General features: G+C 46.1%; 1 protein-coding gene across 1 annotated transcript; it reads right to left on the reverse strand.

Annotated features, from left to right (window-relative positions):
• Positions 1-1,104: 1,104 nt before the first annotated feature.
• Positions 1,105-18,098, reverse strand: LANCL1 (LanC like glutathione S-transferase 1; the record flags this gene model as incomplete). The annotated part of the gene is made up of 9 exons (XM_082001873.1): positions 1,105-1,181; positions 2,081-2,153; positions 2,432-2,608; positions 3,035-3,217; positions 5,241-5,387; positions 5,726-5,861; positions 9,822-10,029; positions 17,600-17,717; positions 18,015-18,098. 9 exons carry the CDS (start codon positions 18,096-18,098, stop codon positions 1,105-1,107), a joined length of 1,203 nt encoding a protein of 400 aa, XP_081857999.1.
• Between the last annotated feature and the right edge of the window lie 4,796 nt (positions 18,099-22,894).

Below are 22,894 nucleotides of genomic sequence, written 5' to 3' on the forward strand. Positions count from 1 at the left end.
ACAGGTCAAAGCTATTTAACCTAGGGCAGATTTTCCAGTTGGGTAGAAGTTAAGTTTGGTTGTGTATCAAACTACAACAAGCAGTAACAGGGCAAACAAGTGACTCATATTATCCAGGTTCAGGAAAGCTTATAAAACAAAGCATGTAAACAACATCTATACAGGCCATAGGCTGAACACTGACATAACTCAGTGGAATATATTTCTTTTCCCATGCTTCTGTTGGTGGGCCTGGCACCACCTAACACCTATAATATTCATACACAATTTCAAATAAAGACTGCAAAATAAACTTTCAAAGCTAAACAGAAGAGCCCACACTAGCAAGCACACTTAGCTCACTGATTAGACTGCAGTTTTCCATTAGATGACCAATGGACTACTGCAAAGTTTAGTGTAAGATTTCAAATAAGCACAAAAGCTCATGGATTATTTGTCTGTCACTGGAAGAAATGCACGAGAGCTATATATAGCCTTTGCCTTTAAAGCAGACAGGTGGATATTCAGGACAGGGCTTTGGCATGTCAGTTCCAGCTGTGCCACTTGCAATCTGACATTAAAAGTACATATATATAAAGACTCCGCAGTCCATCACGTTTGCTTCATGTGCAGCAGCCCAGCTACTGAACTGCCTACTCCCTGGGTGCTGAGAAAGGAAACACTTAAAAACAATTTGCAGGGCAATAGTCTCAGTTCTTAATCTTTTCTTTTCCAAAGGCAACTAAATTCCTGCAACTATTTGTCAGCACACAAAAAAATGTAATTAAATGGCCAAAGTTACATTCAATAGAAAACCTTCTCCCAGGAAATGGGATACAGAAAATAGCAAAACTCTATTGCCAACAAAATACTGTGTTTTTTTCTCCCTGCTCCCACCTGCAGCCCCACATTTTTAAGAGACACCAGCAAAATCTGCATTCTGTCTTTTAAATATAAACAATGCAATGAGATGAGTAGAAATATTAGAGAACTCAGTACGCCCCCAGGAGGATGGATTTACGTTCAGTTAGGTGAACAGCAATGAGGTTGGAAGAAGGAGAAAGCAGCTTCGAACCGCTTTTCCAAGTGTGGACGGATTCAGGCAGGAAACTGCCAAGCTCAGATTTAGAGTTCAAATGCGGGGAACTTGGCCTTGGTTGGCACCAGCAGGTCAGCAAGAAAGTAAATCGTTCCAGCCATTCCTGACGATAAGAAAACACAATATGCTTCAGAGAGATTCCCTTAGGCCACCCATTTTATCAGTTATGTAGGGGGTGAATGAGTCATGAAGATAGAAGGAAGGAAAACATTTTCAGAAGGGCCTAAACAATTTCCAAGGTCTGAGCCCACGTTTTCCAAGCAACTTAGGTACTTCAGTAGGGAAAGCATTTTGAAGTTAATCAAATATTGAAATGCAACTAGAAAAACATGATGGGTCTTTCCCTCCTCCAGCTCCCTCCCTTCCACTTTACCTGTCCATAGGTTTAACAATCTGAATAGCTTTGCAAAACTCTGAACCCTGTGCATTGCTGCCTCCGCTCCAAACTCATGTAACTGCCCTTGCTCCTTGGCCTGCAGCAAAGCTAGGGAGATTTACATTAGCTAAGGAGCCGGCTCTTTCAGCAATACCCGCTGATGGTAGATTTTGGGGGAGCTGTTAGCAGGAGCCACAAAGTGCCATAGACACCAACAAGGCCTACAAAAGCAGCCCTGTTTGTTCCTCACTCACTTTTGGAATGGAACTGGAAAGCCCATGAAGGACTTAATCCTTAAAAATGCACAGAAAAGAGACTGTCTGAGAAGCCAAGCTACAAATTACTGTAAGGTAGACTTTGGCCTGTACCCATGAAAGAATTCCCCTCGAGACCTGTGTGCAGAACCTGTGTGGGAGGCCCAACAGGACAAGATGCTCCAGCTAAGACATTAGCCTGTGCTACAAGCAGACTGCTTCTGGGAAAGGGTAAAAACAGTGAATACAATTGCCTTCCCATCCTCTACACTGAGTTTTGCAAAGACTTCAGCGAAGCATCTCTCTGGTTTTTCTTGGTGCTGGACTGGCTCAGATCCAGGAGCAAAACACAACCATAGACATGAAGGTTACCTTCAAAGAGAGAGAATGGCGTGTCTGGAGTCCGGCATCCATGTTGACCATAGCTTAAACACCACTCTGCAAACTGAGAAAAGTGGAACAAAAAGTGTTCAAATTTTGTTAAAGATGGCTCTTTAAAAAAATACCACCCTCATCCTCACATTATCCCTTGCAGAGTCTGCAGGATATTCCTTGTGTACAGGCTGTCAGACAGTGACTGTGCTGCTGAAGGACTATTCTGGTGGAGCTAGTCAGATCTAGCTGCACCTCTGCCACACTAGAAATTAGGTTTCAAAGGCAAAGGCGGTGACGTAAAAGGCAGAAGTGAATAACGCCCTCTCTCTTCCTTCCACAGGCTCTCACCTTGCAGGCCCTGTACAGGTATTTCATGTTCTGAGTGAGGTTGTACAGTGCTAGGAAGCCATAAGCATTGCCAGCTGTCCCGTGGCACAGCCCGTAGCCTTTCTTCAGTAACCCATGCTGCCAGATCACTTCTGCACACTGCAGGGCATCATTTAGGTACTGCTGTTCCCCAAAGACCTGCAGAGACACGAAATATTCCCTCTTGCTGGGGCAATTTTCTCCATACAAAGAGCATCCCTGTGTGACTTGGAGGCTTTGGTTAATTAGTTTCTCTCCTACTGAAGTCTTAATGCTGTGACTTTGCTGTCTACTTTAGAGGAGGATGTTTTTGATATGATGAGTGGGGATGTATGACCATTACTTTGCACATAACTAATTGCTGCCATCAGTCACCTGCAACAGGACATCCCACACAGCTGATGGGTATTTTCAGAAATAATTTTTTAAAAGACTGATTTCCATTTCAGTCAGTGGTCCCTGTGGGGTGATTTCATTATGACAAGCCATCCTATTCTTAGGCAGGAGGGATCTCAACAGAGTCTTCTCCATGATGAAGTTCCACATTTAAGGGTCCCCAAAGAGTCTTTGCAAGATTTCTGGTACCTTGTATGCCTGGACAAGCATGTAGATAACACCTGGTGCCCCATGGCACCAGTGGACGAGCAGGTCTCTGGTGTCATTGATGCATGGAGGGTAATTGCCAGATGGGAACTTGAGCTGGCAGACATAGTCCACGCTGGGTTTGACTGTGTTGTGCAGCTTTACTTGGCTCACTCCAAGGCCAGACTAAGAGAGAGAAAGCGTTAAATCAAGGAGAATTGCCATTCTGTCTCTCCCAAAGAGGCCAAAGATCTGCCTGAACGGCAGAAACAAAGCCAACTATGGCCACGTTCCCTCTTGCTCCTTGTAAATCAAGCCATTTCTTTGGTCCAGGCTTTGACACATTACGAATACTCACTTGGCCCCAGGCTGCTCTGCCCTTCGGCATGGACTTACTTCCAGTCATACCCTTGCATCCCCAGAAACAAAGGCTGCCCCTAGTGTGTCGCCTGGCCCTCTAAGCAACAGACCTTGCTGCTTCTTTTCCTGAAGATGAGTAGAAATAGTTTCAGGTACCCAGAGCTGGAGTAAAGAGATGAACTGTATGAAAACAGTATTAAGGATAAATACCAGGAATGATTCCTAGCACCTAGAGCATCTTAGCTCTGAGCTCCTTGGCCAGCCCAGCTGGTGGGCTGTGATGCTGCATTTTCACAATGTTTCTGGGTAATTGCAAGGGAGTGACTTCGCTGACCTCAGACAGAAGCAAGGAAGTGGCTTCAGTGTCTTCTTCCAATGACACTGCCCCACATGAAATCTGTGCAGTTCTGACTTCCCACGGCAGACTGCAATGAGCACTCTCATCTAAGGATCATGCTGTTCCTAGACTGATAACTTGAAAATTAAAAGTCAATACTTGTGCGGTAAAACATTAGAGATAAAAGTCCAGTGTTCTCCTCTCCATATTTCCCTTTGTTTCCCCCAGGGCTTTTTGTGCATCATGCTTGACTGATCCAGGCTCCTTGTACTTCATACAGCAGAGAAGCATGAAGCCTATGAAGTATTTTATGGGAGACTGACACTTAAAATTCTTTAAAACATCTGCCTGGGAACAAGCTCAGGGACTCAGTGCAAATTCGGGCTCACAGCACACTGCTTGTCTCCCCTGCTCCCAACTTGCTGTTCTGTATTCCTGGGCAATAATCACTTCGCATCTTCCTCTTGCCAAATCTCCTTCTGCTTAAAAACACCAACCTTCCTCTCTTAGTCACATAAGAGGGTTACATGGTTATATTCACAGGAACTCTGCTTATCCTCTATATAGGCTTGAACTTTGAGGCTGCTGAAGGAAAGCTAAAATACCTGAAACATGGTGTCTTTTTTTCAGCTGCTGTGAGAGTTGGGTCTAACAAAAGATACCACCTATTTCTATGAACCTTTCTATGTTAAAACAATTTGTGTTGCTCAGTAGGTGCCCTTAATGCTTTGAAAACGCAATGTTATTTATTGTTGTTATTTTTCTAAGAGCTTAAGCACTGTAAATTTATACACAAAGTGACCCACACACAGGAGGTATCACGCTCATTTCAGGGCTGGGGAAGTGAAGATTCCCAGAGCTCCACCGAGTTGTGCAAAATTGTGAGAAAGGCAGCATCAAAGCAAAGGGGCACTGCAGCTCCCAATCTCTTGTCTTGCCCTCCCTGCTTCAGGTGCTATAGAATTCAGCTGCTCTATCAAAGTAAAAAGTGCCACTTCTTTAACATTTAAATAGAGGCCCTGATTTGGAAAAAAAGGCATTTCCCACTTTCCTACTATGAACACAGTCTCTTTTGCTATGCTTTTCTTACAGAGATTCTCATTCTGTAATGATCTAAGATTGCTCCAAGTGACCACCTCAGAAAATGCAGGAAACCCACAGATACCAACAAATGTGAATACTTCATAAGCAATTAATGCATATTTTATAAGCAATTAATGCAAGAGGGGGAAGCTCAGACCCAGCTGACCTACAGGGCTTCATTATGTGAAATTGCTGGTATAATGCAGGCCACCTTTCCTTATCAATAGACAGGGAGGTGGGAAATTCAATCTCACAGACTTATCGAGAAAAACTTTAGAAGTAGGGATGCGTGATCAAACCCAGGAGTAAGTCCATCAGACAAGACATCTTGCCCAGTTTGACATCACCAAGAACCAATTCAAATGCTCTGCCTTGTTCAAAGAAATGTGGAACAGCTGCAAAAGGCCCCTCCCCTCCAGTGCCTCTTACCTGCATGAGATAGTAGTAAATCCCAGCCAAACCATGGGCTGCCCCTACATAGTACTCCTGGTACCACTCATACATCAGTGGACTCTTTGCTGTAAAGTTCCTCCTTTTGGCCAAGCTCTCTCCTGAGGCTACAACGGCTTCACAGACCTGTGGATGGGAACAGATGCAGGTGAGAGAAATGCTGTTGTCTTGGACACAGCACAGTGAGTATCCACGCACAGAATACAGAGTTCTTTTTTTGTGCTAAGCAGAGGGAGGAGCGTGGGCGAGTGAGTGAAATGTACACCAATTCAGGACTGTCTGTTGATTTATGTGGATGGCGGGGGGGGTGTGGTGCTTTGTCCCTTTGGGAGAAGGGCAGCAGGGATACCATGATGTGGTTTCTCCCTCGTTGCCAGAGTTCTCTACGTCTAGCATTGATTTTTACCTGCTCAAAGATGAGCTGCACGGGAAGAGAGCTAACAAATCAGCTGAAGCCACAGTACCTGTTGAATGTGACTTGGAGGGATCTTTTCCTCTCCAAAGTGCTTGTTGACAAATACCAGTGCATAGAGATAGCCCATGCGCCCGTACAGCAGTTCATCTGGCACTCGTGGGTCAAGCTTGTGTAGATGGAGCAAACTACAAAGAAAAATTCACAGGGGCGAGATCAGAGGACACTCAAAGCCATGTCACCAAGCAGTGAGACTGGATCTCAAAAACATGGTTTGTTCCCTCACACTGCCCATGACCTGGGAGATGTCAGGCCAGACCCTGGGTTTCAGCTTTCCAGCTATGCAAGGTGCAGAATCCCTCTTTCCCCTCTGCTTTTTGTTTGGGTTATTGCTTTAGTCTGCTCACCTCTTTACAATGCAGTTGTACTATATGCTTGTTTTTTAAAGCACCAGCTCTGGGAAAGCTACTTGTGGAGAAACCTGGGCTATAGGAAATGGTCAGCATAAAGTTGTCAACCGTTCCGGAAAGGCTGCCCACCATTACCTCCCTGTGCTGCTGTTGGCAAGGCAGACCCTCTGGCAAAATTACTGTTTTCAAACTAAACTGGTATCTGTTTAATTTGGCTGCTCAAGGAATGCTAGAAACTCAAACTAGTGCTGATGGTATTTGGAAAAATCTCACCCCTTATGCTCAGAAGTCCTGACAGAAAAGCCCCTTTCTCTCCATGGCTGCAAGAGGCCAGGGCTACACTGTCAAGGCAGTGCCTCCATGAGCTAAAAATCTAGGTAAGAGGTGGGGAGAAGCAGCTGGAAATGTTGTTTAACATCAAGTCTCTGCGGCACATCTAAGAAATCTTCGCTAGGGAGAGCTGAGCAGTAGCGAGGACAGCTCAGCGAAGTGAGTGCTGTGAGTGCAACCCCACACTGAGGACTGCTCGGCTGGCACCAGGCTTTAGCACACAAGTGCAGAGCGAGAGGTCTGCTGGAGTCAGATATTTTCTTTGCCATTTTTCTATTATCATGTTGTAAAGATGGTGGTATTTCTGTAGTGCTAACAGAGACTGACAGCTCTTCACGCTGTGCTTTGTAGCTCAGTTCATTCTCAATGCAATTTTTCCTTTGTTTTGCCTCTCATCACACTTCCGATAAGGCTGGATGTCCTTCCCTGTCACAGCAGCAGGCAGGGATGTGACTGGTTTTGGCTTTATTTTGCTGTACACCCCTGAGACAGCAATCTGAAAAATGCCATCATTTTTAAAACACCAGCATAAGTGGCTTCACAGCTGTTCCCTCAGCTGCTTTCTGCTGTGGCTGCAACAGGGAGAGGCCTAAGAAACCAGCCAGGAGAGCTGTGTGTGTGCAGGCTTCCCTGTCACAGCAGCGTGCTGAGGAGAAAAGGTGCCTTGGCAGCCTTTGCTCCTGGGCAGAAAAACATGCTGCAAAGGAAAGAAGCAACCAAATGACCAAAGTACCCTCGAAGCAGAGAGAGGATGCTGGGCTGTGACTCCCCACGGCAGGAAACTCTCCCTTGGCACTGGGCTCAGAGTGAGCAGGGATATTGCAGGAGAAAGGAGAGCACAGTATCTCAAGGCGGATTGGCTTAGTCTCCTCATGTACCACTTGAGATGTGCATTGCTCCATGGGGGAGATTTCTCGCACATTAAGCTCAAGGGACAGACTTTACAACCAAGACTAGCAGTAAGCAGGGGTCTCTCTCTCAGCTGTGTGGGCTGAAAGGAAAGCCCTGCTGCCTCTTCATGTCCCCTGTCCAAGGAAGGCTGATGATGAGGAGGGTTTCCAAGCAGGGTTTCCAAGGAGGAAAACAGTGTTTCTACAGATGGGACTCTGCCAAGCAGCAGGCTGGCCAGAATACATGCTGGCTGGTGATGTTGCTCAGCCCTGTCAGGAATGTCAGGGAAATGTCAGGTACAACAGAAGGGTGGATAAACAGTAATACCTATGGTAGGGATTTTCTGAGGTCTGGATGTGAAATCTTTTTTTCATGGGGAAATCTGGAGCAGCTGGAGCTACTATTCTTGCTCCTTATGCATTACTGATTCTACTTCTAGCTGTTTTCCCTGCCAGGATAATCAGGGGAGGAGGCCTGCCAGGATAATCAGGGGAAGAAGCCCGCCAGTGGTTCTTTTGTTTTTGAAATGTGGGGCAGGGCTGCATGGCATGGGATGCTGCTGGACTGATTGCATGCAGAATGCATTTCTCAGGTGCGAGGGGGTAAATCGAGGTCCCTGAAAGGAAGAGCCACTCCTGCTCACAAATCAGCCTATTACCTCAACTGTCAAAAATCAGTAGTTTCTAGACAGAGGGAAAGTGAGGCAGCTGTAGAGCAAGATGGGATTTTTGTATGCCACTGGCTCTAAAAGCAAACCTCTGACCTTCTGAATTGGTGGGAGGTGGCAGGGAAAAGAGGACTCTTGGAAGATAGCTCACATTTTCATAGGCTCTTCGAAAATGAGCTGCCCTGAAACGTTAGTCTTTCCAGAGCATAAAGTACATTTGATGGTCAGGAACTCATTTAGGGAAGAGCAAGGAGCTAAGAAAAAGCAAGCTTCTGTCTCTTCCACTGCAGGTAAAACCTGGCTGATGGATTCTCTCCTCAGGCTCTGTAAAGATGAGGTGCTTTAAAAGACAGAACAAAATGGAGAGAGGCCCTCCTTCTCCACAGCTGTAATAGAAGTGCACTTTCTATGCACTTGCACTGCATAACTTAGCCACCGTTCTGTGGCTAACACTTCAGAGTTTTGATTAAGGGAGCTATTTCTCAAAGATATACTCTCTTTTTAAAGGTAGCACCATCAGGCTAACTGCTCTGGGAATTGGTGGCAGAGTCAGGACAGTATAACTATTCCTTGGAGAAAGCCACATTTTTCTTTTTTCCTCCTTTCAGATGTATGAAGAAACCAATTTCTAAGGCTCTGCCTTTATTATCCCATTAGGTGGCAGTGCAGAATTAACCATGAGTTTCCATTCTGTCACAGAACTGTAGGCAGAACAGGAGGGATACAGGGAGGGGAAAGCTACATCAAGAAAACATCAAATTAGGGATTTTTCACAACTTGGGGCTTACGCATTGACCACAACTGGCCAGTACTGTTTGACAGATTAGTTCCCTTTTTGTTAGCAAATATATTAATCATAATGAGATTCACCACTTTGACACAATATTAAGCAAAACATAAACCACAGATAATTTCAAGAATAAAGATGACAGTTCTGTCCTCAGACTGACCGTATCCACATAAACCAGAAGCTATTCTTAGTTAAGGGAGTGGGAACTTGGCGTCCAAACCATACAGGCACCTCTAATTCCCACCCATGGCTTTCTTAATTGATATTACGCATCACTTGCTCATGGCTGTTTAAGGGCACTCAGTGTTGTTCTGAAGCAGTCAGGGGTTTTGTCTTGGTTTTGTGTCGACCACACGTAAATGGAAACTCTTTACGGGGCTGTTTCTCACCTTCTCAAAACTGATCTCCCTTAAGCAAGAAAGCTTGCAACTGCATCTCCTTAACTTCTTTTCTTCCTCTGCCACATGCTGATCTGACTGTAGGACTGCTTGTTTGTCCTTTTCATGTTTTAAGTACCCAACAAAAATACTTTGAAAACAGTTGAGGAAAGGCAGGAAGTAGAAAGAAATGAATCATAACCAGCTGCATTCAGCAGTTGAAAGGGATGCTGTTGATCTTTGGTTAAGTCAAAGTCAAGCAACATATAGCAAGTGGAAGCAAGTGATAATCTAATAATTCTGCCACATTTCTCCTTTTCATCAAAATGGCTGTAAAGTTAAGGGTTCTGAAAAAATACCAAACCTCACCTTCTGTGGTTTTTTTTTTTAATTTTGGTATTTTTTTCTTCCTGCATTTATCAGAATTATTTGTAAGATGGCAATACCAGCTGAACAGTATCCTTGCTCCCCAGGCTGCAGGCTGCCAGGCAAGCATGTCTGTCCTTAAGCTAGCTCTTTCAACAGGGCAGAAAAAGTCTGCGATGCCTTGCTAAGTTACTGGATTATCTCTCACATAAGACTGTAACAAAATGTATTTCAGGCTTCGTGGAGAGTGCCCAGTACAAGCCCAGACCAGCTCTGTAAGAGGAACATTAGGTCAAAGACATAACCAAGCGTTTTACCGGGTGATGCAGTCTTCTGACTGCTTCTGGTTCTGCAGTTTGTGGTAAACAACAGCAGCCACTGCCAGGGGCCCTGCATCTCCACACAAGAAAGTGATAGATCGTCTTGTCAGACAGCTCAGGCTCTTCTTCACGTACTCGTGGGCTACCTGAAGGTAGGCTGGGTCTCCATACACATCATACAGGTGCAAATACAGCAAAGCAATGCCTGCAAAACGAACATAAAGGTTGCACCCACCAGAAAAGTTTACCCTTCCCGCTATGCACCCTGGCTGTTTTAACAAACCCAGAAGCCTGGCTCTCAGCCTCATCTAGGGCATAAGTCTTATAGACAGGCTTCTCGGGCACATCCAGGGTCGTAACCCCTAGCTGCAGCATCCACTGCTGCTTTTCTTTTGTGACCTCCTTGTACCTGATGCTGCTCACAAGTGGATTGCAGGTCAACACAAACAGCAGTGTCTGACCCAGGAGGTCCGGGAGGACAGCAGAGCTTCCATACACAGCTTACGTACAATTTTAGTAGTGAGGAGCAGAAGATAGACTTAGACAAACCCACCTAAATTTATCAACTGTACCTGGGCCTGTTGCTAAGTAGTGGAAGGGGAAAAAAAAAAAAAATCATCTTTGGGCAAGACAGTACTTGTGGCAGAGCAGTGTTCAGTTATTACCCTGTCTCAATTATTTTTTCCCATGCCAGGAGGTAATGGGCTGGGTCATTCAGCTTGGATTGGATTTTTTAAAAAGTGACATGTCATGAGCTCTGAGAAGCAGCACCCTTAAGACATCCTACTTGGCTCCTTTTTTTTTTTTTTTTTCTTCCACTGGGAAGCACCAGTAAGGTTGTTACAGCTCCCTGCACTTCACCTCCTGCTGCTGAGCAGGTCCCAAGACCTAAACCAAGGACGGGTGTGTTCTAGAAAAGAAAGGGGTTGCTTGACTCTCTTCTGCAGCACATCATTCGTCAGATCAGCCCTTGTCTGAAACATAAACAGCTACCTGGAATGCTGGAAAAGGCTGCATGGTCCTCCCTGGAGGTTTTCAATGGGCTGACCAGCTACAGAAACAACTCCACTCCTGAGAAATCACATCAATTGCTGTCCTTTGCCTCTGTTTGCCCTGTCTTCATCCAGTTCTTGAACCTTTCAGTAAGTAGCTGAGGAGTCTCCTCAGTAAGTCTGTGTCTGAAAGGTCTGACCCATTTGAACCATCCTTCTGGTCTAGAAGGCATCCTCAAACACGCACTGAAGAAAGCTACTGGCCTACATCACTTTGAGAAAAGTTTATTTCTCCCCTTACCAGTAACCATTTCTAAGATGACTCAGGTCCTGCATTTAAGCCTAAATTAATAGAGACAATCTCTGCAGATTTTGATGTGGTAAGGTGTGCGTGGGGAGCATACTGCAAAGTTACTTTCCATTGGTACTGAGGACATTTTTAAATTTAGATCGTTTTCTCATTTTCCATGGGTAATCTCCAAAGCTTTGTGCTACAGACAATTCAATTCCACATGTATATTAAGAGCAAATTTCCATTTCCTGCTGTAGCTAAAAACCTTGTCCTCTCTCTAAGCAGTTCAGTGTTAGTATTTCCAGAGAGAGCTCAGATGTACGGTGCCATCACTCAAGGCTATAAGGAAGCCCTCTTTTAAAGGGAACCCTCCTCTTCCAGCTAGCAAACGTCAAGTGACTCTCCTTGATTTAGTTAGCGCCTAGCACAGCTTCTAGACTTTAACAGGCCTGAGAGCTGCCTGAGCACAACTTGCACTCTTTACTTATCTGCTTTAATATACAATGTTTTGCTAAGTAGCTTCTATTCCCACTGCCATCACACAACCCTAATTATGTACGTAACTACCATGCTAAGACCACTGCTAGGACTGAATACTTAAGAAAGTAGATGTCTCAGCATTGTCTTCCTCTGAATTATTTGCCTCTCCTCTTTTAAAACATTTCTCACCCCCTTTCCTCCCAGGCCCAAACATCTTTGGAAAAGACTCCAAAAAAACACTGACCTATATTAAAGGATGGAAGGGATGAGTTGCTTCCTCAAATAATACATTTTTGCTTTCTCTTTAAAATTCAGAGGCCTTACAAACTGCATCAAAAGCCAATTTTCTCAACTCATCCCTCAAGGAATTCACACTCCCAAGTTGATCAGAAGGGCACAATGCAGTGCTGCCTTCAGCCTGCTGCTTGCTCTGTTACTATCTGAGCCCAAAAGTAGGGAAGGCCAGCAGAGGAGGGCAGGCCCATGGATAAAGAGGCAATGTTTACAGATGTATGTAGAGGGATACAAAATGTAGTCACTTGGGTGGGAAATATCCCATATTGACCTGTGTGCCAAGATGTAGGCAGTGTATTTGAGAGGCAGTACGGTCTGGAGACGAGAGTTTCCACCAGATGAACTTGGCTTAGCTAGGCTGTGTTGCTCTGCACAAGCTACTCCACAACTGTGCCTCACTCCCTCTCCAGTAACACCTTCTTCACCCCAGCTGACCAGGTAGGGTTTGCCAACTGACCGGGTCTTTGTTTGGCATACTTTAAGTGCTATACAAAACATGGCATGATCAGTCAAATGGGCCTAGGTAAGCAGTGGATCTGCTCCATTTATGTGTGCCCGGGAGGTCTGTGTTCGGTGCCCCAGTTGGAAACGTCACCTATTTTTGTGACTTCTGAGACTCCTGATTGTTTCCAGCACAACTACCATGCAGCGGCTGCCTGTGGCCTGCTAATGCCAAAGATGCATAGGCTTTGCTCTGTTTATTGGTTACTATTGGACCTTCTCTGTAGTTTCTCCAAAGTTTTTTGCTCCTTGCTGTGCAAGACCTGCTGCATAGCCACATGTGATGGAGAGTGCATCAGACATCACTTGATGGTGCAGGACTGCAGTGTACACATGTGCTACTGACAGCATATCCTTTAGAAGGGCTCTGATGACTGAAACTGCCATCTCTAGTGTGCAGGAAGCCAATAAACTGGAGTGTTAATGCCAGAGATGCTCGCTCACTGCAGGGAATCAGGAGGCAAAAATCAATTCTGCACGTCTCTCACAAGGCCTGTTGATTTAACACCTTCAGTAGGACAGTAAACAGCATCTTTCTCCTCTGGCCATCCTGTATGAGCAATATTGTAGATGCAGAGGGGTGCTTTGCATTAGAGATTTCTTTTGAGTGGGAGAGAGAAGGAGACTTAAATGTACATAGTAGAAATTGAATTGTTTGCATCAGCTGTGCCAGTTGGCTAGTGCTGATGGCCCTGACTTTAGCAACCATTGCTTTCAACAGAGCAGACCGCTGGAGATACCAGTAAAGTTCTTGCTCAAGAGCTAAAGCACTGCAGCAGGCTGAAAGAATATCCCATCCGTATGACCATTCTCTTGATCAAAGAGAAGTAAAGCTGTGCCTCAACTTCCCTGCAAGTTTAGACTGGTTCTTTACGTTGGATTGCACTACCATTGCAAACAGTTCTGCTGGTGGGAGAACAGCAGCAGTGAGACAAAGCTTCCCCTTCACACTGAACAGAGTGGGTAAAAGTAGAGGAAGCGCTGCTCAGTGTCGCTCCATGGCAGTCCCCTTGCTGACAGCACCAGCAGGGATGCCCATGAGACCGTTCTGAATATGCCTCCTTGTCCACCAGGAGCTGAGCTGCAATGTGGTCCTTTCACAAAGGACGCTAAGTTGACATAAGAGGAGATTTCTTGACCTAATTTGGACCGGTTCCAAACCTGCCATCTACACTAATAAAGAGCGCAGACATCTTGCGCTGACCTAGGGAAGTCAGCCAGCACCCTCAAAGCAGGATGTCAAACACAGAGGGAAGAAGTGGAAACTTCTCTCTGCACATAGTGATGAAGTCTGATGGTTTCTAGTAAGAAACCTGATGTCATTTTAATGAGTCAGGCACGGACTGAAAAGTTACAGAGGGCGTGGCGTTTACAGCCCAGCTCAAATGGTAATAAAGCTTCTGGTGCAGATGCATGGGATGTTATCTTGCGCTTATAAATACATGCTAAAGCCATGCTGAATGGGACAATGAGACATCTTCTCTGGAGGGCTGTATCATCCCATGTTCAGAACAGTCTGGGGAGCTACAGGTGCATTTTACTACAGCTTGCAGCTTGCCTTCCTAGTCCATTGCAGGACATGGGACATTTCTCAGGATGCCTCAGCTTCTCCAGCCTTAAAACCCGGGTAACAAAGCTTCTTTTGTAAAACTGCCCTCCTCCCTGCCAAAAAACAGCCCCAAACAAAAAAACAGCCCAGCACAAACAAAAACTATCTATTACCCCATCACAGAATCCTAGAACAGGTTAGATTAGAAGGGATCCGTGAAGCTGATCTGATCCAAACCTCTGAAAGTAAGGCCAATTTAAGATTGATGTCCCATTGCTCTGAGACTTGTCCAGTCAAAAACTATCTCCAAGAACAGAGATTCCACAAAAACTACCCACCAAGCACTTGCCAGAATGTGTTTTTTGTGGGTGACACAAGGCACTCTGTTCCCTCTCATCAAAAGCAGCCTCACTGCCTCTTACATTCTGTAGGGATTATCTGAGGATTTCTGTTTTTCTGAACAGAACTCTCTTAAAGAGATGCAAGTTCTCTGGGTTCTGAGGTTAAAACTAAGATTGCACTAAAGTGAATGAGAGGTGTTTTTCCAGAACCTTTCCAGAACTGGTACAGTCAGAATTTCTATCCATTCTTACATAGCTTCTCTTTCATCTGGCATGTCTTTTGAAGAGTTCTTTCTTTCAAAAGGCAGCTCAGCCCTGCTCCTCAACTCCACTTGCCAACAGGCCGGCCAAGAGCTGTGGGTGGGGCAGGCCAGCTGGACTTACCAGTCTGTTTCAAGGGCCTTGAGCTCTGAAAGCCTGAATTCTGTGACGTTGCTACAGAAGAGAATGCGCACATGGGAAACAAATGCCAAAGGCACTGCTGTAATGTGGAGGAAGGGGAATCTCTCCCTTATATACCGTTCCAGGTAGCAGATCACCTCTTCATCTTGGAAGGACACAACAGTCCAGCAGGCACCAGACTCGGGAGCTTCCTAGCTTCTGCAGTCAGCTAAGAGGTGGCAGGAGTGAAGTCAGTCTCCTTCCATTCCCTTTCCATCGTCTATGCTCCCAGTTGAGGCAGTCTTTGGAGCAAGGCCTCTCGCACTATGAGAAATACCAGCACACATGTACGTACTCTTCGGCATCCTCATGCTAATCTATTTGAAAATGGATGAGGCAGTTGTACTTCTGCCAGCATTTGAACTGCTTCCGATTCAGAATTAGCTTATGGCAGTTTACCTTCCCTCAGTCAACACTTTGATACCAGTGAAACAGATTAAGGCCACAAAAGCTCTTACAGCACTCTAGCTAAACTGCTTAAAACACAAAACAGAACACAACAGCAGAGGCTGGTTTATACCCAGGCATGTAGCAGGTGTTGCCTACGGGGCCGTGATCTCTATGGGGAACTGAACACTACTGTAACAAGCCGATTCAAATGTCTTTTGCGGGCATTCAGCTATACACTGGATAATCTTGATCCAAAGTGTGTTTTGACTGCCTCTGAGCTGAAAATATAAGTACTTCCCTCCCTGTGCTCCAACTTCATGTGCCAAGAAGCCATGGCTTCCCTGGCACAAATGCAGGCCGGGGGAACAGGGCTCTGTCAAGTGTGTTGGGAAAGAAACAGGCACCAAAGTAAAATGCCAGCATATGCTGTGTATTACTGGGTATGATGTAGTACACTCAAGTATGTTACATTTCACGCAGAGTTTGCGCTGAGAGCCACATTTCAAATCTCTCTTATTAGCGGCCACAAGAGCGTGGGTTGATTTTCACACTGCTGGGCAATGATTTACATGAGAAGATACTCAACAAGCCTTTTCTAGATAAGCAATTACAGGAAAAAGCTGCTGTCTTGGCCCAATTAATTTTGTCTCTGGAAACCAGCACTGAATAAATTAATATAGCTAGGATTAGAAAAGAAGGGCGGGTGACAAAGATACAGTGTAGTATCTGCAAACTTTACTTCGCTGGCTGTGACTGCAGGAAATCTGTCTGTGCGTTTTTTCTAATCATATTAGCCAAGGTGAGAAGGTTGTGTGCCCAATGAGGAATGGTCCCTGGGAGGAAAAGAGAAGAATCCCTCTTGAAAAACTCCCTTCCAAATAAAAATGAGATGAAATCCTACTACACCTCTCACCCACTGTTTCACAACTGCAGTCACTTTCCAACATGAAGCTCCTTAAGGCCACCCCAAGGAAGGGAATCTGTTCTCTGGGGAAAGCTGTTTACCTTCCCCCTGCAGACTTTCAGAGTATTCCTAATATCAGTTGACTGTCCTCCTGCGTTATCTCCTGAATTTTTCTGGCCAGAAGTAGACTCTACCGTCATGCCAAGTAGCACCCTCATGACTGAAGACCATCTTTACGTATGGAGTGATTTTCATCTGAGGGGACCTCAGAGCAGGGTCACACAGACTGGAAAGACTGAACCTGTCTCTCAAGGTGAAGTCAGCCAGCACTGAACAAAAATGTATAAATTCACAGGCAGCAGCAGCAGAGTGCTGCCAGGCAGCAACTGATGAAATCAATGTTCTCCTACACTGGAATTTAATACTGGCATCCTAGCATTTCTTATGAACTGCTCTAGAATGTTCTCAGTGCATGTCTACCTTACTAAAATTTTTAAGCAAGCATTTCTAGCATTGCTGTCATCAAGCTGCAACGTTAGTGGAGCACCAACACAATGAACACCATTCTCCCAGGCAAACTTGTTGCCATCAAGTTCCATAGCATCCAAGCACAAGCCAGCCACACCCAGATTATAATGTAGAAAGTTGCCATTTACCATTGCAGTGTATTGCCAAAAAAAAAAAAAAAAGCAGCAGCAAAAAATCCTGCAGCAAGCATGACATTAACTGCAACTACGCCAGGGTCCCTCCCTAGAGCCTGGCACAGTGCAGAAGGCAGGGAAGCTGACAAAGCACACAGCAGTAGCCAAGGATGAGGCGGCAGCGAAAGGTGTGTCCTCCCTGGCTCCAGTGAGTAAGAATAGGGAGGGGAAGGCAAGGCATGCTCCCAAGGAAGGAAAAACAGGTTGAAAATGCAGACAAGAGCAAGACAAGCTCCTGGAAGCTTTGCACACAAGAGTTAGTGTGAGGAAGGCTTCCATCCTTCGTTATACTCACATTTGCATCTCTGCTCCTTCCAGCAGGTACTGGAGCAGAACTAGCCCTGGCTAAGTGGAGGGGCACTACCTGGGGAACAGGAATGGAGCAACCTGCCAATCAGACAATGTCAGAAGATAAAATTCAGCCCAAACAGAAAAGACGGACATTATCTCCAGCCATAAGCTCACCGCTGCCGTATGCGAGGACTCCTTGCAGGTAAATTACCTACCATGCGCATCTGCCTACTTCACGGAGATTGGTTTACTTGTCACCATCGCCACCGTGGCCAGATTTAGAGCTGGTCCCTTCGAAGGCTCCTATGTTTGCCCTCAGGCAGGTGCTGACTTTCTCTGTTGCGTAAGTCTGGCACTATTAACCAAGAGAAGACCCAATCCTGCCCTGCGACGCTATAGTCTTCCCTCTACAGCTTGAAACCTGCTCCAAAAACAGGGCACCCTGAGAATGGATTAAAACATGCAGAAGAAGCACTGTTCTTGACACGTGTCTACTGTGATCAATCAAACAGCCAAAAAAACCCCCAGTCTGCCTTGGCCTGACCTAGAAGTCCGCTCTGGAGAGCTCCTGCTCCATCCGATCCAGTCGGTCACCCTACCTGCCCAGCCAGTATACGTAGTGCAGTCCTGCGGGTCGGCAGACTTGAGGCCCCTCTCCATCTGCTGGAGCAGCTCCCTGATTTTGTTATTCAGCCGCTGCGTGAATTCAGGGGTCAGCTATGGAGAAGAAAACAAAAAACAAAACCCAACAAATAAAACACCAAACATGAAAGAAACACCGGCAAGCAGATGGGGTCTTGGTAAGCTGGGGGTAACACGAGGGCACACAACCACGCAACCGTGTGGTTTCTAACCTGCCGGGTCTCTGCTAGAAACCCCTGGGCACCTCGGGAGCTGGCTAGGCTCCTGGCTACCTCGCTTGGCTTCGCGGCCGGGGCGGGAGCGGGCCCTTCCCGAGGAAGGCCGCCGCGCTGCAGCGGCCCGCCCCGTCCGCCTCACCCCAACCCCACTCACCCTCCCAGCAGCATCGAAGTAGCCGGTGGCCAAGGACTTGTCATAGTCCGCGTAGGGGTTAGGAAGCGCCCGCTGCGCCATCATGGTGCCTCCGTCCCCGCGTCGTTTCGCTCCGCCGCGATCCGCCCCCGCCCCGCCCCGGAAGGCAGCGGGTGTTGGTGTAACCGTCCCGTTGTTCCCGTTCCCCGTCAGAGGTTCAGGCCGCCGCGGGCGGCGTCTGAGGGCGCTGTGGGGCTGCGCGATTGGGGCGCGTGGGGGCTGTGTGGGGGTTAAAGGCCGCTTGCAACGGGCTCTGTGGGGCGTAGAGGCTCTTTTCGGCTGGCCCTGCAGGGTTTAGGGAGCTCTTTAGGCTTTAGGGGCCCCTGGCAGCTGGCCCTTTGGGGTTTAGGGGCTATTTTGTGCCGACCCCGTGGAGTTTAGGGGCCCATTGCAGCTGACCTTATGGGCTTTAGAGAGCTCTGTAGGGTTTAGGGCCCCCGTATGGCAAGTCCTGTGGGGTTTAGGGGTCCCATGTGGCTGGCCCTGTGTGCCTTATACTGACCCGGTGCAGTTTGGTTTGGAGGGCCCTATGGGACTTGCAGGCCCTGTGGGATTTTGGGCCCACTGCAGCTGGTTCTGGGAATTTTGAGGTCTTGTGGGGATGGGCACCCCGTGGTCAGCCTTGTGAGGCTGGTGGCCCCATGAGTGCGGTGCCCAGCTGATGCAGGTGGTGGCAGAGGGTCAGTCCAAGGAGCATGTGTTGCGTCTTGTTCCCCTCCAGCAACAGTAGTTTGTCACTCAGGTTGGGGCCAGGCCTGGATGAGGGACAAGGGCTCTTCCTCACTGTCCCCTGATGAACTGCATCTGTCCTGTGTTGGCTGAGCCATGTCTTTCTCATGAACGTAGGGTAGGTCCCTATGACTCATAGCCCAGAGCAATGCTTTTCATCGCAAATGCCACGTGCTGCCCTGGTGGCGGGGGTCTCCCTGCAGTCCTGTGGTGGTGTGCCCCTGTGCAGCCAGCCACTTATAGTGTACCTTTGGCTATGAGGTAGCATTCGTTGGGCTAAGTTGTCCTTTTGTGCTGTATTTCTGAATCCAGACCTTGTTGCCTTTCTACCTGGTTTAACACTGTGCCCAGCTCCCCGCTTCCTGACTCCGTAGGTCTGAGACTGGTTGTGATATCCTTGCTTGGGGTCCAGCTTGCTGAAGCGCATGACAGGCGCAGCTTTGGGGCTCCCCAGCACTTTTAGTTCTGCAGGCTTGCCTATGTGCCTCTTGGAGAGGCACAAATGAATGTGGCTGAGCTTGAAGCTGTTGGTGGCTTGTAGAGGTCTAAGTGCAGTGGCACTGCCCCTTGCAGCTGAATCCATCTAGGTAGGTTTAGGGGAAACAGCTGCTCTAAGAATTTACCTTTTGATGGTGATTGAGAGCACCCATAGGAATACATTAGGCCACTGCATTCTATGTCTTGGGACAAGACATGTCCACTTGGGACAATCGTATTATGTAAGGGATTCTGGTTTTCTGTCCACGTGTCCATTCTTTATTACAATCTGTAAAATCAGAGCTCAAAGAAAAGAAAAAAAAATATTGCAGGAGATGGTGAGAAGCAAGCAGAAAAGAGGGAATCCCAATTAAGTTTGCTTTCAGTTCCTTTTTCACTCAGCTGTTCCTTGTTTAGTGAATTTCAATTATGTCAACATTGCCTTGGATTCAAGGCAGGGAGATGAACTCTGCAGCTTTAGTATTCAGAGGGGCAGCTCTAGCATCTGCAAAAATAATGTGGGGTCTTCTGCTTACGGCCAAATTCACAGCTCTGTATCATGGTCTTCCCTTCTATCTGCAGGTCAAAACAATATTCGCTGCCCTACTTCCCCCAGGCCCAGTTCAGTATTAACTTCCATTTCAGCTTCGGAGTCTTTCTTTCATCTTTGATTCCTACCATATTTTTTTTTTTTCCAGATCACTTAAAGACAAAGATGCTTCTCCCATATTATCCTACCTGTTCTCCTGACCCACCCTGCCAAGAAATTATGTTTCAGTATGTTATTTCCTAAATGGTCGTGGCCACTTAGGCTTTGACGGACCTCTTGCTGCCCAGGATAAATCCAGAGTATCTCACTGTGGCTGTCACCTGGAGTTCAGGTAAGTGACTTGTGATTCATCCTTAGCAGCGTGCCCATGCAGAATAGTGCAAGAAAGGAGGAAATGAGGCTGAGAGGGCAGCTGCTCCTGTGTTCTCATTGCAAGTCCAGTCACTTTGGGGTGTTTTGGAGGTGGGTTGGTGGGGGGACTTGTTTGTTTACTTTGAAAAGGGTCATGCCGGATTCACTGAAAAACAAAGCAATTAAACCAAATCTGTTCAGATCACATCTAGAGACAAATTTTGTGTGGAAGCAACTATCAAAGTAGATAGACGGAGAAAATGGTGAGAAAACAGGTTCCACCAGGCTTCCTGGCAGTCCCATTATAGCCCTAGAAAAATCTGTTTCTGAAGTGACTCAGAATCAGTGGTTGAAAATATATCCCCAAATCTTTCTACCTTTAAGAACAATGTGCAATATTTTCCCCTCCACTGCATTGTCTAGAAGACAAATCCTTACCTAATTTTAGCAATTTAAGGATCCTGGCTGTTGGTAGTCCCTACTGGACTGGTAGCATGTCTGTGGGTCCTGCAGTTACATGGATAAAATTGGTGTTTCACAGTCCTCCCTGAAGAAAACTTCAGGATGCCTGGGTGTCTGCTCCCTCCTCATTCCAGTGAGGATGTGAATCCCAAATCCCCGCCATATGTTACAGCTACCTATGGACTATTTGGCATCCTGCCTAAGGATTTACTGAAACACCTCCTATCTGAGAGGAGATACCTTCTCCTGGGGTCACTGTCCTTCACTGGCTGTAGGCATCCATCAATTCTGTAATCTCACCTACTGCTAATCTCCAGTTAGCAGGTGCCCAAGTTGGGCTGTGTAAATGTGGACTTGCAAGTAGCCTTTCCAAAATGGTGGTTTGGCATCTACCCCTCTCCGTAGCTTCATCTCAGGCTTAGATCAGCCTCAGACAGTGGCCTCCATGCTGTGGACCAGATGGGCTTGGCATGGTAATCCCATAATAATAAATATGAGGGTTGATTGTTCCGCCTTTGCGAATGCGTGCTCTATGTGAGGCAGTGAGCAAGGATAAGGTGTCCTTCATAGCCTTGTCAGATAGAAAAGGGGGTTTGGGAGGCTGTGTGTGGAAGCGCTCCACAGAGCACCGTCATCCTCACTGTGTGTGAGAATGCCCTGGAAAACTGTATGGGCAAAGCACATGGGTGATAGCAGAGACTTCACCTGCTGAAAAATCACCCCAGAGATGTCTTGGCACATTCACAGAAATACTGCAATAAAAAATTTTGTGGACCCTTAAGAGATGTAATCCAAGTTGTGGCATTTATGTCCCCATCTCTGCTTCATTTTGTTTCTTTTTTGTGTTGGCTTCTTTGTGTTCAAGCTTCAAACAGTGGAGCATAGGAGTAAGAAGCTTCCCAGCTGTATTTATTATTCTTACACACTATTTATGCAGCAGCAGCATCATGGCTAGAGATACTACATATTTAGGATTGATGTCCAAAATGTCCTAAGACATATGAAAGATCAAAGTCAAAGATGTCCTTTCTGTCTTTTAAAATAATAATTTTGAATATCAGATGTTGTTTCAGCTGTAATGCTATGTATAGAACAGTGATAATTCTAGAAACTTTGCTATTCTTTAGCATTAGAGCCATCACTGTATTTGATCTCAGTAAAAACTCAAACCTATATTAAGAGATTGAACATCTTAGTGCCATTCTGAAACTAAGTAGACTTGTTTTTGGAAGGTAAAGCAAGTGTTCTGTCTTGTCATTGTGACGGTAAAATTTTTCATTTTAGAAGGATATCCAGAAGAGAGAAAAAGCATCTTATTTTATTGGGTTCTTTTTTCAAGTAAGCATGATTGCATATGGCATTGATCGTTTTTTCTTTTAGCAGCTTCTATGAAGAGATCAAAGCCTGAGTATTGGTCACAGAAGCTGAACTAAGCTAATTGATTATATTAATAGCATATTTGGAGCACAGCTCACCTATATCCTGCCTGCATTTTTTATGGCCAGATGTTAAGCTAAGTATTCAGTAAAAACCAGTCCTGACTCTGTATACACACACAGTGGTGGGCTTTGAGCTAGCGATTCCCACTCAGATCTCAGAGATGTAGTAGGTGGTTCTGTGGAAACACCAGCTCACTGCTCGCTAGCAGGCAAAAGAAAGTTATTGTTACTAGGAAGGGAAAAGAGCACAAAATTAAGAATGCTGTTATGTATGTCCGTGGCTCACCTGCATCTCAGTTACTGTGTTTAGTTCTGATCTCATCTCAAACAGGATAGCAGAACTAGAAGGAGTACAAGTTATAGAACTAATCAGGCCAAAAAAAAGCTCATCAGCTGTGTGGAATGGCTTATGTGCAGGACTAAGTAGCTAGGCTAGGACTATTCAGGCTGGAAAAGAGACATCTAAAGAGGGCTGTAGTAGATGTCTGTAAGGTCTTGAACAGTCACAGATGTGAACAGGGGAAGGTAACATGCTGGCTTTCAAAGCTATCAGACACCAACTGAAGTGACTGAACAGCATTCAGAGGTGAAGGAGATTATTCATATAGTTAAGAAGTGACGGACTGTCAAGTAAAAAGACAGCACTGTGCTTGTGCATGGGAGGTACCTGAGCCACCAACTTCTGGGAGTTACGAGACTCTGTTAGGGGAAGTTGCTGCATGCATTTGCTAGTACGCTGCCTGAGCATCAGACATGAAAGGTAGTGTTAGAGGATTTCAGCTAAGCTGGTGTGCCTGATACTGTGTGTTTCTATCTTGCTTTATGACATGTTA

The sequence above is a fragment of the Phaethon aethereus genome (genome assembly GCF_964289735.1).
Source record: "Phaethon aethereus genome assembly, chromosome: 6".
Taxonomy (NCBI): domain Eukaryota; kingdom Metazoa; phylum Chordata; class Aves; order Phaethontiformes; family Phaethontidae; genus Phaethon; species Phaethon aethereus.